Below are 18,536 nucleotides of genomic sequence, written 5' to 3'. Positions count from 1 at the left end.
CCGTCTGCAGTGCTGCCTCAGTGTCCTGAATGTCACTGGAGTGTTCTCACAGCAGCGTTTCCTCAGCCACTGCAGTTGCCGGGCCCCACCCCTCTCCTTGTCTTTCAGTGAAGTTCAGTCTCTTCTAAATTCTTAAAACCACCAAAAAGTTGTCACTCAGGAAGGAATTAGCTCCCCCAGAGCCCCTTGCACGTGAATACCCCAAGGCTTAGAGACTTGTCTAATCCACCTTGAAATCCCAGCAGATCCTCACGTGGCAGTGCCCTCGGCCAGCTCCAGGGCCGACACACCTGAGGGCCACAGATGGTAACAGTGACGCCTCCCAGCAATACTGATAAGCTGAGCAGGTTGAAACCTGGACAGGTGACTCAGAAAGGACACTGTCGGCTGGTGCCCCAGCTCAGTGGTTAGGGCACCAGCCCTGTGCACCAGAGCTGACGGGTTCGAACCTGGCCCAGGCTTATTAAACAAACAAAAAAACCCCAAAAAACAAAAAAAAAGAAAGACAATGTCGACTGTGTTTCTTGGAAGTAAAATAATGGAACATAACACGGTCTGTCTCAAAATTTTCATATGGACCAGGTATAGTCCTGTTTTATACATTTTTAGAAATAACAAAATGATGGATATTTGTTTTTCAGTCTAGTAATTTTTCCAAATGAGATCACAGTACCATGATAATTTTTCCTGTTTTAAACTTTACTGAAAGATAAAAGTTTCTGAGTTATTGATTCCTGACACTTATAAGTTCTTTTTTTACACTAAAAGGCAAAGAAGCAATAGCTGTTCCTTTTTTAAAAGTCTAGAATGTAGTTGGTTGTGAAGAGCCTGCTTTCTGGAGCCAGACGGCTACAGTACTGATCCCTTCTCTGTCCCATGGTAACAGCTGCCTGGAACAGGCATGTTGGCGGCTCCTCTGTGAAATCAGGGTGGGAACAGAGCCTTCCACTCAGGGCCATTGTGAGTACTGATCTGAATCGCGCAGAGTGCCGGGAACAGTACCTGCTGCCCTGTGACTGAATTGTTACATGAGGTAGTTCCACAACTTTTCTTGTTTGTATAATCTGGTCTAATCCTAGATAGGACAAAACTAAAATAGTTTATTCTGAACTTTTGAATTTTAACTTCTTGGTTCAAAAGTGTGATATTATTTTAGGATATGAATTTCTGATGTTTGGTAGATCTAATTTCTAACAATGACGTGTATTCGTGTATTAAATAAAATATACCGTCATTGATACAGTAATGCATTATTTGTTTGTTGTAAATACACTTGTAAAGAGACACATTAAGTATTACCCAAAAAGCCTTTGTCTCATAAATAAAAGCGCTTCGGCTGATATCATCTAAGTAGATGCCATCTAGTATTGAAAGCTCTAAGTATAGTTTTCTACTTTAATTAATAATCAGTCATTTTGATACTTAGGGCAGATTAATTAATAACTCCCCTACTTTTAGTTCCTACGTTTTCTTTAATTCATAAAACATGACCCATAGTTCTTAAATACAAAGGATCGTGGTGACTGGTGACGTGCGATTTTTCAGTATATGCTGAGCTGTGCCCACACTTGCAGAGTGGGTGGTACAACCTCTGAGCTGAGGCCCCGCCGTCTGTCCCTGCCGTTAGGTGCAGGCAGCACACATGGGCTCAGAGCTCAAGAACGTTCACAACGCCGCCTCTTCTCAGTGTCTGGATTCGATGGGTGTTTAAACGGTCAAGCCAACCCTCCACAGATGGCATAGCTGGTCCATTTTTAGTCTTGTGGTGATGGAGACAGGAAGTCACCTTGATAGTCAGGTAGCCTTGCCAGGAATCTGTACTCTGGGCTGGGATTTCGGAGGTGGAAGATGAAGACCACTGTGGGTTCCACAAGGAGACAAAGGCCGGAGTCTGCCTGGGAGGAAGAGCAGCATAGCTGGAGAAAAGGAAGCCGGGGACAGGAATAGTGATGGCTGCTGATGAGTTTTGTCCTCGCTTCCACTGTCCTGAATAATTTCACTTGGTTTTCCGTACCTGTCTCACATGGCATGGCTTACACACATTCCCACCTGTCTTCCGTTTAGGATCCTTGGCTCAACCCCGTGTATTTCCAGCCACCATTAGCCCTTCCTGGGCCCAGTCTTCACGGAAGTTGCCCCTCCTCAGGATTCTGCGTTGCTCATGCTCTCTCTGTAACCAGATCAACCAAATTCATACCCAACTGAAAACAGTGTGCAGTCTGGTGGACCTTGTAGACAGCAAGGGTGTGGCTCTGTGACAGCTGCTTCCGGCACTGGAATCCCATCTCATGATCTTGTAAAGCAGCGTTGCAGCTACAGTTTGGAGACTGACAAGAGTCCTTGTTGAACTCTGCAGGGATCTTTGAAAGAAAAGAGCTCCTGACCTTAAAGTAGACAAAGCTTAGACAAGAGCTCCAGAGAGCAGGTAGCCAAGGAGTGCCCCCCACAAGTGGCCAGTCAGAGCGAGCTCACCCTCTGCGCTGTGATCAGAATATCGTCACAGATGGTGGCAAGGAAGAGATTCTGCAGCTCTTGAATAAAGTGCTTGGCCATTTTATTGATTGCATTTTGCATAAAAGCTGCCCAAACAGGAAACTGAGCATTTTGTGTCTTGAGAAATCAGCCTGCGTTAGGTAGAGAAGAAGCTGCTTTCCTGGGCTTGTCACAGAGTTTGAAATCCTAAACTCCTCTTTCAGTGTATTTTTCCCTTGTTTTGTTAAGACGTGTCCTTTCACAGTTTAGGGTTAGGTCTTTATACTCAGATCTCAGAAGTAGAGGATGGTTTTTCTGCTCATACTAATTGTGAAAAAAAAAAACTTTAATTCAAATCATAGTGGATTAATTCTGTAATATAAATGCTATCCTGTAAACCAGTACAAAAAAGATAGGAAGAGAAAAGTCACACGAAAATACAAATAGCTGGTAAATACAAAGGAGGCCAAAAAAGTATATACAGTTCAAGAAAGGAAAAAACATATTAAAATTGTAATACTCAGTATACACTGATAATATGTGTTATGATGTATATTGCCTCTTGTATCTCTTTAAATTGCAGAGTCAGATGTGACTTGAATATTACAATTTTAATACAATTTTTTTTCTTAAAACACGTATCCATTTTTTGACACCCTCTCTATATGACACAGATGTTCGGTTTCCTAACAACAGACACGGACATTGAAACTATACTGTGTACTGTTTTTCACTAGTGACATTGGCACAGATCTGAAGTTGATCTAACAGTGTATTGAATGCACTAGGCTACAGGTTGCTGGTGACATTGCTGGTGAGGCTGTAATTGTCACACACCCCACAGAGGGAGTTTAGCAGTTTCTGTCAAAATGTCGAGTGATGTAACCTTGAAATTCCAATTTTAGGAACATCCTAGAGATACATTTTCTTGGATGAGACCTGACATGTACATTGCATCATGGCTTATTTTAATAATCACAAAGAGCTGGAAATCTATCTGTGGTATTTTAAATAAATATGGTTCATCCTCCTAGTGGAACACTATGCTGCCATAAAGATATGAGTTCCTGATGAACTGATAGGGACTGTTAGGCTGTGAAATAACAAATTGAAGGTGCAGAGCAGCCTGCGTAGAGCGTACCGTCGTGTGGAAAGGGGAGTCCAGCAGGCTGCAGGCTTCGTGATCGAGTTACAGGCTGTGTCATCATCACCAAAGTCCTCTGCTATACCCACTGGCCTCTGGGGCTACTTGCTAAGATCACCAACTTCTAACAGTAATTCTTACTTGGTAGCTTTATATTCTTACTGAGAAAATTCCACACTGTTCAACAGTCATTTAATATAACTTTTCTTGAAGTTTTTAAAAGATCAACCGAATTCTCATTTTTACCTATATGTCAGTGTATGTCTAGTAAAGATTATTTATTTTGACAACATAGAAGGTAAAACATTTTTTTAGATTTTTTTAGATTTAGATTTAGTGATTAAAACATTTTAATAGATTTAGTGATGTAAGAGCGTTTGGGATTTATATGGACGAATTACATGTGGTGATGTCTGTGTTTTTAGTGTAGGTTTCGTTGATAGGATTTCTTCTCTGACCCCCTTCTCACCCTCCCCTCCCTGAGGCCCCACTCCGCCTCTTCATACCCATAGCTCAGCTTCCACGTAGAAGGGAGCCTATGCGTTACTTGGTTTTCTATTCCTGCATTACTTCACTTAGGGTAATGGCCGCCAGTTCCCACTCAGGTTATTGCAAAGACATTATTTCATCCCTTTCTATGGCTAATAGTCCCTGGTGTGTGTGGCCTCATTTTCTTTATTCCTTAGTTGGTGGGCACTTGGTTGATCCCATGTCTTTGCAATTGTGAATCGTGCTGTGAAGAACATAGAGTCCCAGGTGTCTCTTGGATGTAACGCTTTCTTTCTTTGGGGTAGACCCCCAGCAGTGGGATTGCTGGATCACATGGTAGACCTGCTGTTCTTTGAGAATCTCCACACTGTTCCCATGGAGGCTGTACTAAGTAGCACTCCACCGACATAAAGCTCCTAATTGCATTGCTTCCTGCATGTTTCAGGGACAGGCGTTTGCTGCAGCCTGCCCAGGTGTGCGACATTCTGAAGGGCGTCATCCTGGTGATCTGCTACTTTATGATGCACTACGTCGACTACTCCATGATGTACCACCTGATCAGGGGTCAGTCCGTCATCAAGCTCTACATCATCTACAACATGCTCGAGGTGAGGCCCGCTTGCCCTTCTCTCACCTGGACCCGCACAAAACTGTCCCCCAGTGCAGATGGGGGATTGCGAGGATGAAGTACACATACAGAGCAGGGCTTTAGCACAGTGTGGGGCCTGCAGTGAGCATCCCCCTGAATGGGAGCTGTATTCATTCACCAGATACTTAATCTGCACTTCCCAGTGGGTGCCAAGCACAACCTTAGACCCTGAAGAACCACAATTAAACAAGCTGTTCTCATGGCAGGTGAGATATGGCCGACAAGATGACACTAGAAAATGATACTGCAGTGGGAAGAGCAGAGTAACCAAGTAGAGACTGTAGGGGCCACAGGCGGTCTGGGAAAGGCTGTCTCAGGACGTGGCATTCCAGCTGAATCTAAATAATACGATGGCCTCCTTTTCTCTTTTTTTTTCATTATACTGTATTCCAAGAGATCATTACTTTAAAATGTCTTTAGGAAGCAGATGTGCATATTATATTCCATGTCATAAGCCTCAAAATACCGGTACCATTATTTATAAATATCAGGTAGAACGGGTCAAGTGATACACAAGGGCTGTCTCCAAAGTGTCCAGCCATTGTTATTGCTCAGTGTAGCTTATGGTACAAGGCTGGGTACTTCCTGGACAGCTGTCATATTTGTCGTAAGGAATTTAAGTTTAACGTCCTAAAATCAGGGTGGATGCCCATAGTTCAGTGGTTAGAGTGACAGCCCATATGCTCCGGAGCTGGTGGGTTCAAGCCTGGCCCCGACCTGCTAAAACAAAATCATCATCATCAAGTCCTCATGCCTATAATCCTAGTACTGTGAGAGGCCGAGGCAGGTCGATTGCCTGAGCTCAGAGGTTCAAGGTCAGCCTGAACAAGAGTAAGACCCTGTCTCTAAAAATAGCCCGGCATTGTGGTGGGTGTCTGTAATTCCAGCTGCTTGGGAGGCTGAGGCAGGATAACTCTCACTGGAGCCTGAGAGTTTGAGGTTGCTATGACCTGTGACGCTACGGCACTCTACCCAAGGTGACAAAGTGACAAATAAATAAATAAAATCTTTGTCTCCAATAAATAAATAAATAAAATCTTCAGTGTTTGAGTTGCATTTGAATTTTAGTAATATATTTAAATGCAATATTAAGAAGCACGTTTCCAATAATTTCTTTAGGTAGCTGATCGCCTGTTTTCATCATTTGGACAAGATATTTTAGATGCTCTCTATTGGACAGCAACAGAGCCCAAAGAAAGAAAAAGAGCCCACATCGGGGTGATTCCTCACTTCTTCATGGCTGTTCTCTATGTCTGTATCCTTTCCGACTTATTGGAAATTTCAGTGGTCAATGCGTATTCTACCTGACTGTTTGGTTAGCTGATTCACAGATTTAAAGATACACGTATGGCTGTATCTGATGATTAATATGAAGTAGCTGCTTTCTTTGAGATGAAATAGTAATTATAAATTAGAGAACCTCATGTATACATGACCCTTTGTGCCACTACAAAACTGTCCTATTCTCGGTGTAACTGATTGTAAGGAAAGGTTTTATAATGCAGTTATCTTTAAATCCATGAATTTTTTATTATATCCTTGGGCTAAAAACGTATAGAAGTAAAATGTGAACTGGTTGGGAGGAGTTTTTGTGAAGGTGTATGTGTGTTCCTGGCTTAAAGCTTCTCTTTTGGAGAGTAAGTACTTTATAAACAATGTGTATGCGTGTGTGCCCATATATACCTCTGTGTGGGTGTGTGTGTTTGTGTGTATTTGCACACACACGCGTACCCACTCCGAAGCTCTATGTGGAGTCAGGACTCATTCACAGGAATATGATGTATTTTTTTCCTTGCTGTCTATATAAGAGTGATATTTGGAAGAAATTGGGTTAGTATTTGGGAAGTTCTGGGACTAAGTGGGAAGATATTTATGAAGGTAAAATGTTGTTTCAGTTTTAATGGAATAAGACAGTTGAATCATTCTTAGATATAAGTTAATTATTCAGTATGTAACATGAATATAATTCTGCAGCTTAGGGATAGCTTCAAAATGGTGTAGGAAAAAAGAATCTTAATTATCAGCTATTTCTTACTATCTTACATTCCATGTCCCCTGAAGAACCAGAGAAGAAAACTACTTCCAAACTTTTTATCTTGTGTTCTTTTCTAATATGTAAATTATATTAATTGCAAATGTATATTTTGAAGTCTCTTCTTTCACAATCTACCATAATCTATTCCATTTATTTGGCACACTTTTTTGAGAGTCTGTTTCCTGAACACTGTGCCAAGTGCCAGAGATACAGAAAGAACAAAACAGTCCTGTTGTGAAGGATGCAGTCTAAATAAACAGATGCCTGGAGGTTCACTTCTGCTTTTATTTGTTTCGTAGGGTTTATATGTATCTTACTCTGTCAAATTTATGTCAACGACAGCGCATAGGGAAGCCATGGAGATAATAAAGCATTTCTGTAAGACCTGATTTGGAAAGCAGAGGCATTTTTTCCCTATTATTCACTTGAGTATTTGAAAGTAGTATTATCTATTAATAATAATAATAGGAAAACAAACTTCAGGTTTTTCCTTGACATACTGTTAGTTTTGCATGCAATTCTTATAATGGTTCAAGCTACAACTCTCAACGTAGCTTTTAACTCACACAACAAGTCGCTGCTTACCATCATGATGTCTAATAATGTAAGTGGAGATTTATTTTGCATTTTTGAGGTTATGTGGGCACTTTAGCAGCAATGTTCTGCATCAGATAATCTTCTGAATCAGCAATGTTCTGCATGTTATTGATTCTCCAGGAAGTTTTGTATGTAGCAAGTCCAGTTTGAAAATGTTTATAATGATAAAAATGATATTTCTGTTTATGGTTGCAGTTCGTTGAAATTAAAGGAAGTGTTTTCAAGAAGTTTGAAAAGAACAACCTCTTTCAAATGTCAAACAGTGGTAAGTACAATCAGATTCTCTTTGCGGCTCTGGGAACTCACTTTGAAATCCTCATGTCACGTTCCTGTGGGCGACAGTTTCTTAGACTTAAGCAGTGCTTTCTCTTACACTGTCAGCGTCTTACCAGCTTTCCCCTTCATCTTTGGTTAATTATAATTTCACTATATTTGAAATGAAAACTTAAGAACATTTGTATAGCGACATACCATACTTAGAGAAGGTAATAATTAATCCACAACTTCCTCTGAAGCAGGTGATACTATTCCATTTTATAGATGTGGAAACTGAAACACAGAAAGTAATTTGATTACCGTGGTCACTCGCATAAGTACTGAGAAGAGAATTAAGACCATAAATCTCAGGTTGTCTGTTAAGTTCTCAGCTTTTCCAGTTATACCTCGCCACTCCTTTCTAATTCTGAGAAATGTGAAGGCACAAAATTATGCCTGAAGACACCATCTCACACAGTTATGACATTCAGAGCGATGTATGTGGTGGATCTCAGAGGGTGGTCCTTGGTTCCTCCAGAGAGGTCCCTGAGATCTTCCAGGGAGTCCCAACTCAAAACTGTTTCATCAGAATGTGAAGAGGCTTGCCGTTTACCTTTGCTACCGTGGTGATGTTTGCACCAGTTGTGAAAAAGCTGCAGTGCTTAGCATGTGTCCAGGCGGGTGTAGGGGAGGGGACGACTAAAGGAACCTCACGTGGTCATTAATGTCCTTGGTGGGGAGGTTCCTGGGGTGGAGGTGGGGGCTGGGCGGGGGCCGGTGTTAGACAAGAGCACACAGCTCAGCTAGAGCAGCACTTCTCAGACTTTTGGGTCATAGGCCCCGTTTACATCAGCAGAATGGTGACAGTGCCGGAGGCTTTTGTTTTATGGGTTATGTCTGTCACTGTCCGCCATAGTGGAAATTAAAACTGAGGCTTATTTTAGAAATATTGCATGCTTACATAAATAACATTTTTATCCAAAATTATATTTTCTGAGACAAAATTCAGTAAGAAGTATTACGTACCAGTATGTAATGTTGGAGTTTCTGGATAAAGGTTAAAAAAAAACAAAACTCTGACCCCTCCCCTACCCCAAAAATCAACAGATAGTGGTTCATGGCCCTAAACAGTTCCAAAATTATAAAACTCCTAGAACAAAATAAAGGAAAAGAGATTTGCAGCTTTGATACGGACAGACCGTTTAGAGACCACACAAGAAGCACAAAGCATAAAAGGAGTGAAACTGTACTTCTCCTGAATTTAAAACTTACCCTTGTAAAAAGCATTGAGGAAATGAAGGGCAGGGGACACAACTAAGAGAAAGATTTGAGGTGCACGTGCTGACAGGTGGTTTTTGTTTCATTGTTATTTCCTGGACTTGTAACTACCAATCAAAAAGGAAGACAGAGTCCAATTTAAAAACAGGAAAAGGCTTGAATAGACATTTGCAAAGGAAAATCTGAAAATAGCCAGTAAGCCCATAAAAAAGTGCACAGCATTGCTGGGGAGAAACCATGAAGGGAGTGCAGAGCAAAGCCTTAGTGGGGTATCAGCACACACCCCCAGCCTCAGTGGGGTATCAGCACACACCCCCAGCCTCAGTGGGGTGTCAGCACACACCCCCAGCCTCAGTGGGGTGTCAGCACACACCCCCAGCCTGGCTGCCGTAGGCTGCAGAGTCAGAAGTTAAGGAAGATGTGGATTAACTGACTCTGTCAGGCAGTGATGGTGTGAGTGTACCTGTCACAGCCGCCCTGTGGACCTGCCATGCTTACTGCAGACAGACAGATTTTTATTTTATTTCTTGATTACCTGATATCTTAGACTCTAGGAGAAAGTAACAGCTCAAAAATGAAACGTGTACACTTGCCTTTAGCAGGAGTTCAGTCATTTGCTTTTATTAAATTTGTTGAATTTTTTTTCAGATATTAAGGAACGATTCACAAATTATGTGCTTTTGCTGATAGTATGTCTAAGAAACATGGAACAGTTTTCTTGGAACCCAGGTAACTCACTCTTATCAGATAAAGTACCTTATACCTTTAATCTTAAACCAAAATTATCCTTTTACATGGCATAAAATGAGTATTACAGAAAATTTCAAAAACCATTAACTGTTCCACTGTTTAGGGATTGGAAAAACTGACAGTGTTTCTGAGTCAGTGACAGACTGCATGTAAGACAGGGTCTGTAAGATGATAATGGAGAGCCGGGCGCAGTGGCTCACGCCTGTAATCCTGGCTCTCCAGGAGGCTGAGGTGGGTGAGCTCACAGGTTCAAGATCAGCTGAGCCAGAGGAAGACCTGGTCTCTAAAATTAGCCCAGCATTGTGGTGGCACCTATAGTCCCAGCTGCTTGGGAGGCTGAGGCACGAGAATCGCTTGAGCGCAGGCTGTGGCTATTCTAACATCATGTCACACAACGCGTCACCTCTTCTATCTTTAGGCACATTTGTGTACACAAGTGTTTGCCATTGTGTTATAGTCGCCTGCAGTATTCGGTGTGGTGATGTGCTAGTTAGGTTTGTAGCCTAGGAGCAAGAGGCCGTACCCTATAGCTCTGTGTGTAGTAGGCTATGCCCTGAGGTACCTGGGGGTACCACAGTGTAAGCATACTCTATCTTGTTCCCACATGGTGAAATCACCCAACAAAACACGTTAAGCAAGACCATGTCTTTTCATTTATTCTCAATGAGTAGGCATTCAGGAACTTCTTATTTCTTTATTTTAATTCACTACTAATTTTTAAGTACTTGTTGCAAATAAGAAACAGACATAAAATAATATATATGATGTTAGAAATGTATTTTCAGGTCTTATTTTGTTACAGAAACCATAAGATCAATATTTTGTTACAGAAACCATAAGATCAAATGATATCTGACTGACTGGCTTGAGTTGTAATGTGAAAGGAGCCAAGGCTTCTTGACTTGGGGAAGTGTGTGTGGGAAAGCCTCTCCCCCCACACACATCTGGATTCTCCTGGTGAATGGTGGTGTGTTTGTAACTAAGTCAGCTAACAGGGTGTCCATGAAGTGGCTGTCCCTGGCAAATGCTGCGTGGGATCGGCTCCCTCAAAGCAGGGCTGTTAAACCAAGGGGCTGATGATCCCTAAGCCTCCCAGCACGTAGGTGTTTGAAGTCGTACTTTCAGTTACACTGTGTCTTCAGCGAGTTGTCTGCAGTCTCCTTTATCAGGACTTCGGCAGATGGTAGGATAAGAGGTGCACCTGCTTTGTGGAGGATTCCTTGTTCTCACTCTTCTTTCGGTTTTGTTTTGTTTTTTGTTTTTTTTTTAGTTTCCTCGTTTAAAAAAAGAAGGAAAATGAAAAACCCAAATGCTATTCATGCAGCTTGCCCTCAGTTCCCAGACAGATCGTTGGGAACCCCCATTCTGTGTGCCAGGCAGGTTGCTGTGCCCCCATTACCTCATTTAATTCTCATTATAATGAAGTGTAGACACTTTTATTGTCCTTATTTTATGGATGAGGAAACGTGAATTTAGATAGAAACTTGTCTTTTGCCAGTGTTACAGATTCAAAAAAACGAAAGAAATTTGCCCAGGATCATCTTGCAGTTAGCGGCAGGCCTTCTCATTAGATGAGGTCCCTAGTGTCTAAAATCTGGCGTGCACCAGACTCCCAGAAGCTGCCCGCACCGTCCGCAGCAGAGCCCAGCTGCCAGCGGCTTGCGTTGCTCAGGTCCTCGTCAGCAGTTCTAACCAGTGTTTTCCTGCGCTCTCCCTCACACTTACACTCTTCCTCAGTGTCTTAGGAGGTTATCTGTGGGTGTTTTTTCTTCAGGTACTTCATACTGAATTGACATTTTAATAAATGTGAGCAAATTTAATGTCTAAATGACAGTGAAGTAAGTGCTGGATCAGTGTCTTTAAATTACTGTGATCAAGAAGGGAGAATATTACTCAGTTGGCAACAGGGCATCTGTACTGTCGGGTTGAGACAGCTATGGAGTTAGAGGATTTTCTAAGGAACCTGCTTAGCCTCCTCCCTCGGGTACGTAGCTAGGTGGATGCGTAGACAGGGACGCTTCTGAGAGGCAGGGCCGTGCTCACCAGTGGCCTGCACGTTAAGCTGTGCTGGGCACGTAGAAGATAATGGCCAAATATTTTTTGAATGAAGTACCCATTAACTTGATACAGTATTGCTGTTTTGACACAGGTTATACTTAATTGAACACTGGTTTTGTAGCATTACTTATTGAAAATATAATTTTCCTGTGTAGAGTTTTTAGGTTTCTTTGGTAGCTTAGGAAATGAATTCTGTTCACATTAGGAGATTTAATTGTTTGTCTTTTTTCCATTCTTTACAGATCATCTCTGGGTATTGTTTCCAGATGTCTGTATGGTAATTGCATCAGAAATTGCTGTGGATATTGTAAAACATGCCTTTATTACCAAGTTCAATGACATCACTGCAGATGTATGTATTTTGATAACACAATTCAGTGTTTACTTCCTAATATTATAAAGTTGTGGAATAAGTTTACTGTAGTTAACAAAGATAATAAATTTTAATACTTTAAAGTTAGAATTGTAGTTTCGGTGCCCATAGCTCAGTGAGTAGGGAGCCAGGCACATATACCAAGGCTGGCAGGTTCAAGCCCAGCCCAGGCCTGTTAAACAGCAATGACAACTGCAACCAAAAAATACCCGGGCATTATGGTGGGTGCCTATAACTACTCAGGAGGCTGAAGCAAGAGAATTGCTTAAGCCCAAGAGTTTGAAGTTTCTGTGAGCTGTGACGCTATGTCACTCTACTGAGGGTGACATAGTGACACTCTGTCTCAAGAAAATAAAGTTAGAATTGTAATTTTAGCTTCTAAAAATGATTATGCTACTGAAAGTATTTTATTTGAATAGTAAGTAATCCTAGTTCCATACTTTTAGTGGAAGTATAGACCAACCAGTAGTTGAGGTCAGAGCATCACTAACCCAAAATCATTACAATCTGCTAATACTATCATAATATGCTCACTTAAAAGGTTTTAAAATCACATCGTTTGTATTTTAAAAGTTAGACTATAAAACTTTTCTCTCTGCCTAGGTTTTAAGAACATTTAAATATTGGTTTGTTTCTGTAATTATGAATAGGTTCCTGATACATTCTAGAAAATAAGTACCTTTCTACTAAAAGCATTTCATGAAACTTTAAGAGATTTATTTTGTAACCAAATACTGTGTAGTATTTCCAGAAATAGGTATGTGTGTCTATAGGCCCATGGTATATAAATAAAAGAGTTTCCTAGTGCAGTCCTCATTTTCAGCTCAGTCTCAATGAATTTATCTGTTCAGCAGTTTTCTAGATTTTACTGGGTTGTACTTTTAATAATAGCCTTAGTCTTGTTTTACCTCAAAAGGCAGTGGTTTAAAATAGAAAGCAGTTGCAACAGCTACAATGGATGATTTGACTGTGGGTTTCCTGAACGCTTTAGTACCTAAAGGAAATACAATGCTGTGCTTTTCGTAAAGCCCCATTTACCTTCCTGGCTTCCCAGCCCAGAAAGATTCCCTTTCACAGGATCATTTTTCTCAGCATCTGAAGTCAAAATTAACGGGCTTGATTCAGATACTTGTGTAATTTTTGGTGGAAATGACAATTTGTAAGTGCCTTGACATCCACTGCACTCCCTAACATAGTAGTTATGTATCTTTTTTTAGCATCCATTTTTCCAAGAAGGCCTCCTTATGGTTAGATATACAGTAATAATCATTTTTTAAACTCTTAATTTAAAATTTAAAAAATTACTTTCTGTGTATTACACTATATAGAATAGTCACCATCCCCCAAATTCTAAACCCTTAGTATCATAATCACTGAATATTTATTTCATTTTGAAGAACAACCTTTAAAAGCCCAATAAATGTTCACAGTTGAGGGAACTGGGGTTGTTTCACTCTTGCTGTTGGAAAACAAATAGGGAAACGAGACCCAGATGTCGTCTGATCGTTAGTGCTTATTCCTGGTTAATATTAAACATTTTTATCTACAAAGTAAATGTTTTCATGTGATATATTTGAACTATATTACCTAATATTTCATTCTTATTTGTCTTTAGGTGTATAGTGAGTATCGAGCCAGTCTTGCTTTTGACCTTGTTAGCAGCCGACAGAAAAATGTAAGCCTTATATCAAAGTCAAGTCAGAAATTAATGTAACAGTGGCTTGATTCAGCATGAAATACTAGTTAAGGAGAAGCTACGTGAACTTAAATTTCCCGCTTACCTCTAGTCTCAACATTAAACATTTACAAGTTAATAATCATACTTAACATAGGGGTGTCCAACCTTTTTTCTACTGCACATTGGAAGAGGAGTTATTTGGGGCTACACATTAAATACCCAAACACTGAAAATAATAATGAGAAATTAAATAAATGAACAAATACATAAATGCTAACAAAAGTCAGTGAGCAAAAAAAGGTCTGTGCATCCTTTCTACAATCTCTGGCGCCACAAATAAGCACAGCAGCCCTCAGATAGTGTCCATGCCCCCCCCACCCCCCCGCAGGTTGGACACCCTGGATGATGTTTGCAGCACTGAAAGAGTTACTCAGCTTGGTGTTTAAAAGTCCTTATGAATGTTTGCATTTCTGTGTCATTTTACTAAATTGTATTATGGTGCCGGGTTCTCTTCTGCTCAGACCCTCACCAGTTTAGGACACTTGCTGGTAACCAGTGAATTTTACTTTTTAAATGCTGTTTAAATCCCACTAATCGGAATCTTGTTCTCTCTTTGTTCAGGCGTATACGGATTACAGTGACTCAGTAGCACGGAGAATGGGCTTTATTCCTCTTCCACTAGCTGTTTTAGTAAGTTCTACTCTCTTAACATTTTTGATAATGAGATAGCCATTATTGTAGAACATTAACAGATGGATTGTCAATAAGATTGTTTAAAAAGGACTTAATATGAGAAATTAAAGGTAAATAACTTGAAATAAAATTCAGTTTTAAATTACAGTAATATCCTTTTGAATGTTGAGCCATCCAACAGTTAAATGATTTTAAACTGTTTTACTTAAACAGCTTTTGTAAAAGCTTATTTTTTAAAAATTTTTTATTAATTTATTTTTCTTTAGAGACAAAGTCTCACTATGTCGCCCTCAGTAGAGTATTGTGGCGTCACAGCTCACAGCAACCTCCAGCTTTTGGGCTTAAGCGATTCTCTTGCTTCAGCCTCCCAAGAAGCTGGGACCACAGGCACCTGCCACAATGCCTGGCTATTTTTCGTTGCAATTTGGCCGGGGTTGGGTTCAAATCTACCACCCTTGGTATATAGGGCCAGGGCCCTACGCACTGAGCCATAGGTGCTGCCCTTTTATTTATTTTTTTCTTACTCATTTGGCAAAGGGTTTTTTTTAATGGAAATTCTTGAAAGTGGCATTGTCATGGCCACTGTAATGCATATTGGTGGAAAATAAGTGGATCCAGCACTTCTAAAAGTCAGTTTGACAGTTTCATGCTTTGATAGGCTCATTCCAGTTCTAGGAATTTATTCTACAGAAATAGCTATAAGGCACATAATGATTTATGGGCAACACTATGTACTGTAGTGGCATTTATAGTAGTAAAAATTTGGAAACAAAATAGGTTATATAACTTATAGTACATTTAAATGAAGACAATTAGGTTTCCATTGTAATTACTACTTTTTTTTTCTTTACCTCAAGCTGTCACCCTGCGTAGAGTGCTATGGCGTCAGAGCTCTCAGCCACCTCCAACTCCTGGCTTAAGTGATTCTCTTTCCTCAGCCTCCCAAGTAGCTGGGACTACAGGCACCCGCCACAACGCCCGGCTATTTTTTGGTTGTAGTTGTTGTTGTTTGGCAGGCTTGGGCTGGATTCAACCCCACCAGCTCTGGTATATGTGGCTGGTGCCTTAGCTGCTTGAGCTACAGGCACCGAGCCTGTAATTACTACTTTCTTTATTACTTTTTAAAAATTTTTCCAAAGTTTTTACTATGAAAATTTCTACTATTTTATATTCAGGAGATATATTAGATTTTTTAAGTAAAAATAATACTAAAATTTATTAAATCAATCCCCAAAAATTCAATTTTGAATATTTAATGAGTTTTGTTCAGAACAGCCTTGCAGATAGTTACTAGCCACGCTGGGCTGCACTAATGCTAATTAAGAAAAGTTGCTTCTTGCACTTGTATTTGATTGTGTTTTTTCTCGACCACCTATTCACATCAAAACAAACACAACCATCAGTCTTGCCAAAGGACATGGAGCGTCCTATAGATGCAGGCTCATGCAGATCACTTGAGACGGGTCCAGATGTCCGAGGTCAGACCAGCTTATTTTAGAGCAGCTTCCCTTACTTTTTTAGATGATAAATTATAAATGGGTTTCATGTTAAATTTCCAGATAACCACATCCTAAACATTTTTCAGTTATATCCGTAGCATGTTTATTAAGTGGAGGACTTTAAGAATAAAATTGTTGTTACAGGTTTAAAAGGTTGATAAAATAGAGTATTAAATTTTTCTACATTCCTTTTCCTACTGTTGGAAATATGACACATACAAATGAGAGGATAAATCTAGATTGCCTGATGGATTTTTTTTTTTTTTTAAGATTGGTTTCTGGGAGGCTGGGTGGATTGCCTGAGCTCACAGATTTGAGACCAGCCTGAGCCAGAGCGAGACTCCGTCTCTAAAAGTAGCCGGGTGGGGTGCTGTGCCAGGCGCCTGTCGTCCCAGCTACTTGGGAGGCTGAGGCAAGAGAATTGCTTGAGCCCAAGAGTTGGAGGTGACTGTGAGCTGTGTGACACCACAGCATTCTACTGAAGGTGACAATGTGAGACTCTGTCTCAAAAAAATAAAAAAAGTTTGGTTAAACAGTTGGTCTTAAATATGGCCATGCTTTGCCAAATCATACTTGATTTATCTAGTCATTTATTTGTCAGAAAACTTAATTTACATTTAGCATGAATTTTTCAATCTAGTATTTTAAAATTTCCCCCAGTCTTTATTCTTTAAAGAGCGTTTTATGGTCACTGTACCGAAAGATTTATGTGTAATTACTGATTGATCGACAAGACACTTCCAGCAAACTTTCTGTGTACTGGAAAGTGATTGCACGGTTCGACCAAGATCTGGCGGGTTTTCTTCTGCAGCCCTCTCCTCACAGAGCTTCAGCGTGGGGCCGTAGCGTTGGCAGACAATTGGGAGCCTTGAGGAGTATACCAAGGCCTCTATGCCTAATTGATTCTTTAAGGCACAAGATGGCACTGTTTTCTTCTAAGTGTTACACATTCAAAAAAAGGAAAAGAAATCGTATATTAAGGCTCATGGAAGTTAGACTTTGTACATATATCTCAAAAGTTACCTAATATGCTAGATAAAAGTGAAGTCATTTAGGCCTAAAATGTGATCATTTGTTTGCCTTTAACGACTAAAATCCCCGAGCCATAGTAACTTCTGTTCAAACGTCTGTGCAGTAATCCTCTGCCTGTTAGAGACGCTGACGCAGCTAAGGGCGTCCGTGCTCGGTTTTCTCGTAGTGAGCTCTCACTGAGCAGATGGCCACCTGTTGCCCTACCTCCTCACTATTATTCCTTTATTAAAAGCATTTTTAAATGTGTACTATATTTAAGACACCCTAGTAGATGCTCCTGAACATTTGCTAGGTTGACATCACTAGATAAGGCCACTTGTCCCTGCTTCACTTCCCTAGACCTTAATGTACGGGAACAGCTGCTGTGCCATAACATGTAAACATGGTCCTTTGTCTGGTCCCACCAGATTTATTCAGCAGATTTCCAAGGCTTATGCTATTACTCCTATATTTCTGTGAATTAAATAAGAAAATAGATGTTCAAATATAACCATCCAAAAGAGACAGAAATTTTCTGACCTTTAATTTAAGCTTTTACTAGTGTTTAGTTTGTCTAAACAGTACAACCCCCCTAAGGTTCCTTGTTCTCTGCGCTGCCTGAGAGTTATTAGGGGTTCTTAAAGGAATCGCAAGCAAAGGACAGGGAGGAAAGCAGGAATAAGGGCCACCACGTGGTTCTAGCTCTGGTGAGGCACATGTAGCAAGATGAAGTCATTTACACTTCACAGAATAATGTTTTTATTATAAAAATCAGCTGATGTGAATCTTTGGGTGTAAGTTGTGCCATTCACTAACTAGGTATAGTGTCTGACCTGAGGCACAGGCATCCTGGATCTCCCTGGACAAACCCAAATCTACCACAGAAGGTTTCACCAGTACGCTGTTTCTTGGATTTAGACAAAGGCCACAGTTGTGTACATAAAATGCTAAAATCAGCATGGAAAAATCTTTTATTTAAAATTAACTAACAACTCTGTGGTTGTGTGTTCTGTTTGTGTGTTTTGTTGTTTTGGTTTTTTCTGGCTAGCTCATCAGAGTTGTAACAAGCTCAATTAAAGTGCAAGGAATCCTGTCTTATGCCTGTGTCATACTCTTCTATTTTGGGTAAGATGATTCTTGAATATGTTTTGGTTATAAAGTATAAACGTAAGATGTAACGGAGGTCAGCAGCACCCAGTCACGCTCGGGCCCTCACGCCGCCCCTGTAAAGCTCATCCCTGCACGTGTATTTGTGACTGGACTGACTGCAGAGCTGTGGGGCAGGGGGATTCATAGTCCTTCAGATTTCATTTTCAGGTTTGGTGAATTCTTTTGCTTCAAGCCCTTTTTGACTAAGACTTAGGTTTCACCCATATTTTCTTTGACGAAGAAAAGTCTGCCATTGCAATCAAACATTTTTCCATAGTTAAAAACGTCTTTGACCCTCTAGTGTGTTTGCCACGTTTAATTGCTTAGCACACCCTAGGCCTGAGGTTATACATGTGGGCAGCTTCTCTGCCTGTGGTGAGCGGAGCTCCATCTGCGGTGTGCTGGC

The 18,536-nt window shown here is 40.6% G+C and overlaps 1 protein-coding gene across 1 annotated transcript in view; it reads left to right on the top strand.

Annotated features, from left to right (window-relative positions):
• The window catches only part of TAPT1 (transmembrane anterior posterior transformation 1), a 43,487-nt gene that overhangs the window by 21,199 nt on the left and 3,752 nt on the right, over nucleotides 1–18,536 (top strand). Inside the window, exons 3-11 of the mRNA XM_023515334.1 lie at nucleotides 4,551–4,713; nucleotides 5,874–6,009; nucleotides 7,296–7,393; nucleotides 7,582–7,651; nucleotides 9,568–9,648; nucleotides 11,970–12,079; nucleotides 13,716–13,775; nucleotides 14,400–14,468; nucleotides 18,030–18,106. Of these exons, the coding sequence (XP_023371102.1) occupies nucleotides 4,551–4,713; nucleotides 5,874–6,009; nucleotides 7,296–7,393; nucleotides 7,582–7,651; nucleotides 9,568–9,648; nucleotides 11,970–12,079; nucleotides 13,716–13,775; nucleotides 14,400–14,468; nucleotides 18,030–18,106 (864 nt within the window). The remainder of the gene's footprint in view (nucleotides 1–4,550; nucleotides 4,714–5,873; nucleotides 6,010–7,295; nucleotides 7,394–7,581; nucleotides 7,652–9,567; nucleotides 9,649–11,969; nucleotides 12,080–13,715; nucleotides 13,776–14,399; nucleotides 14,469–18,029; nucleotides 18,107–18,536) is intronic.

This window comes from Otolemur garnettii, unplaced genomic scaffold, assembly GCF_000181295.1.
Source record: "Otolemur garnettii isolate 467f Iridium unplaced genomic scaffold, OtoGar3 scaffold00069, whole genome shotgun sequence".
Taxonomy (NCBI): Eukaryota; Metazoa; Chordata; class Mammalia; order Primates; family Galagidae; genus Otolemur; species Otolemur garnettii.
Note: the sequence above shows the minus strand (reverse complement) of the source record. Positions and strands in the feature narration are given on the sequence as shown.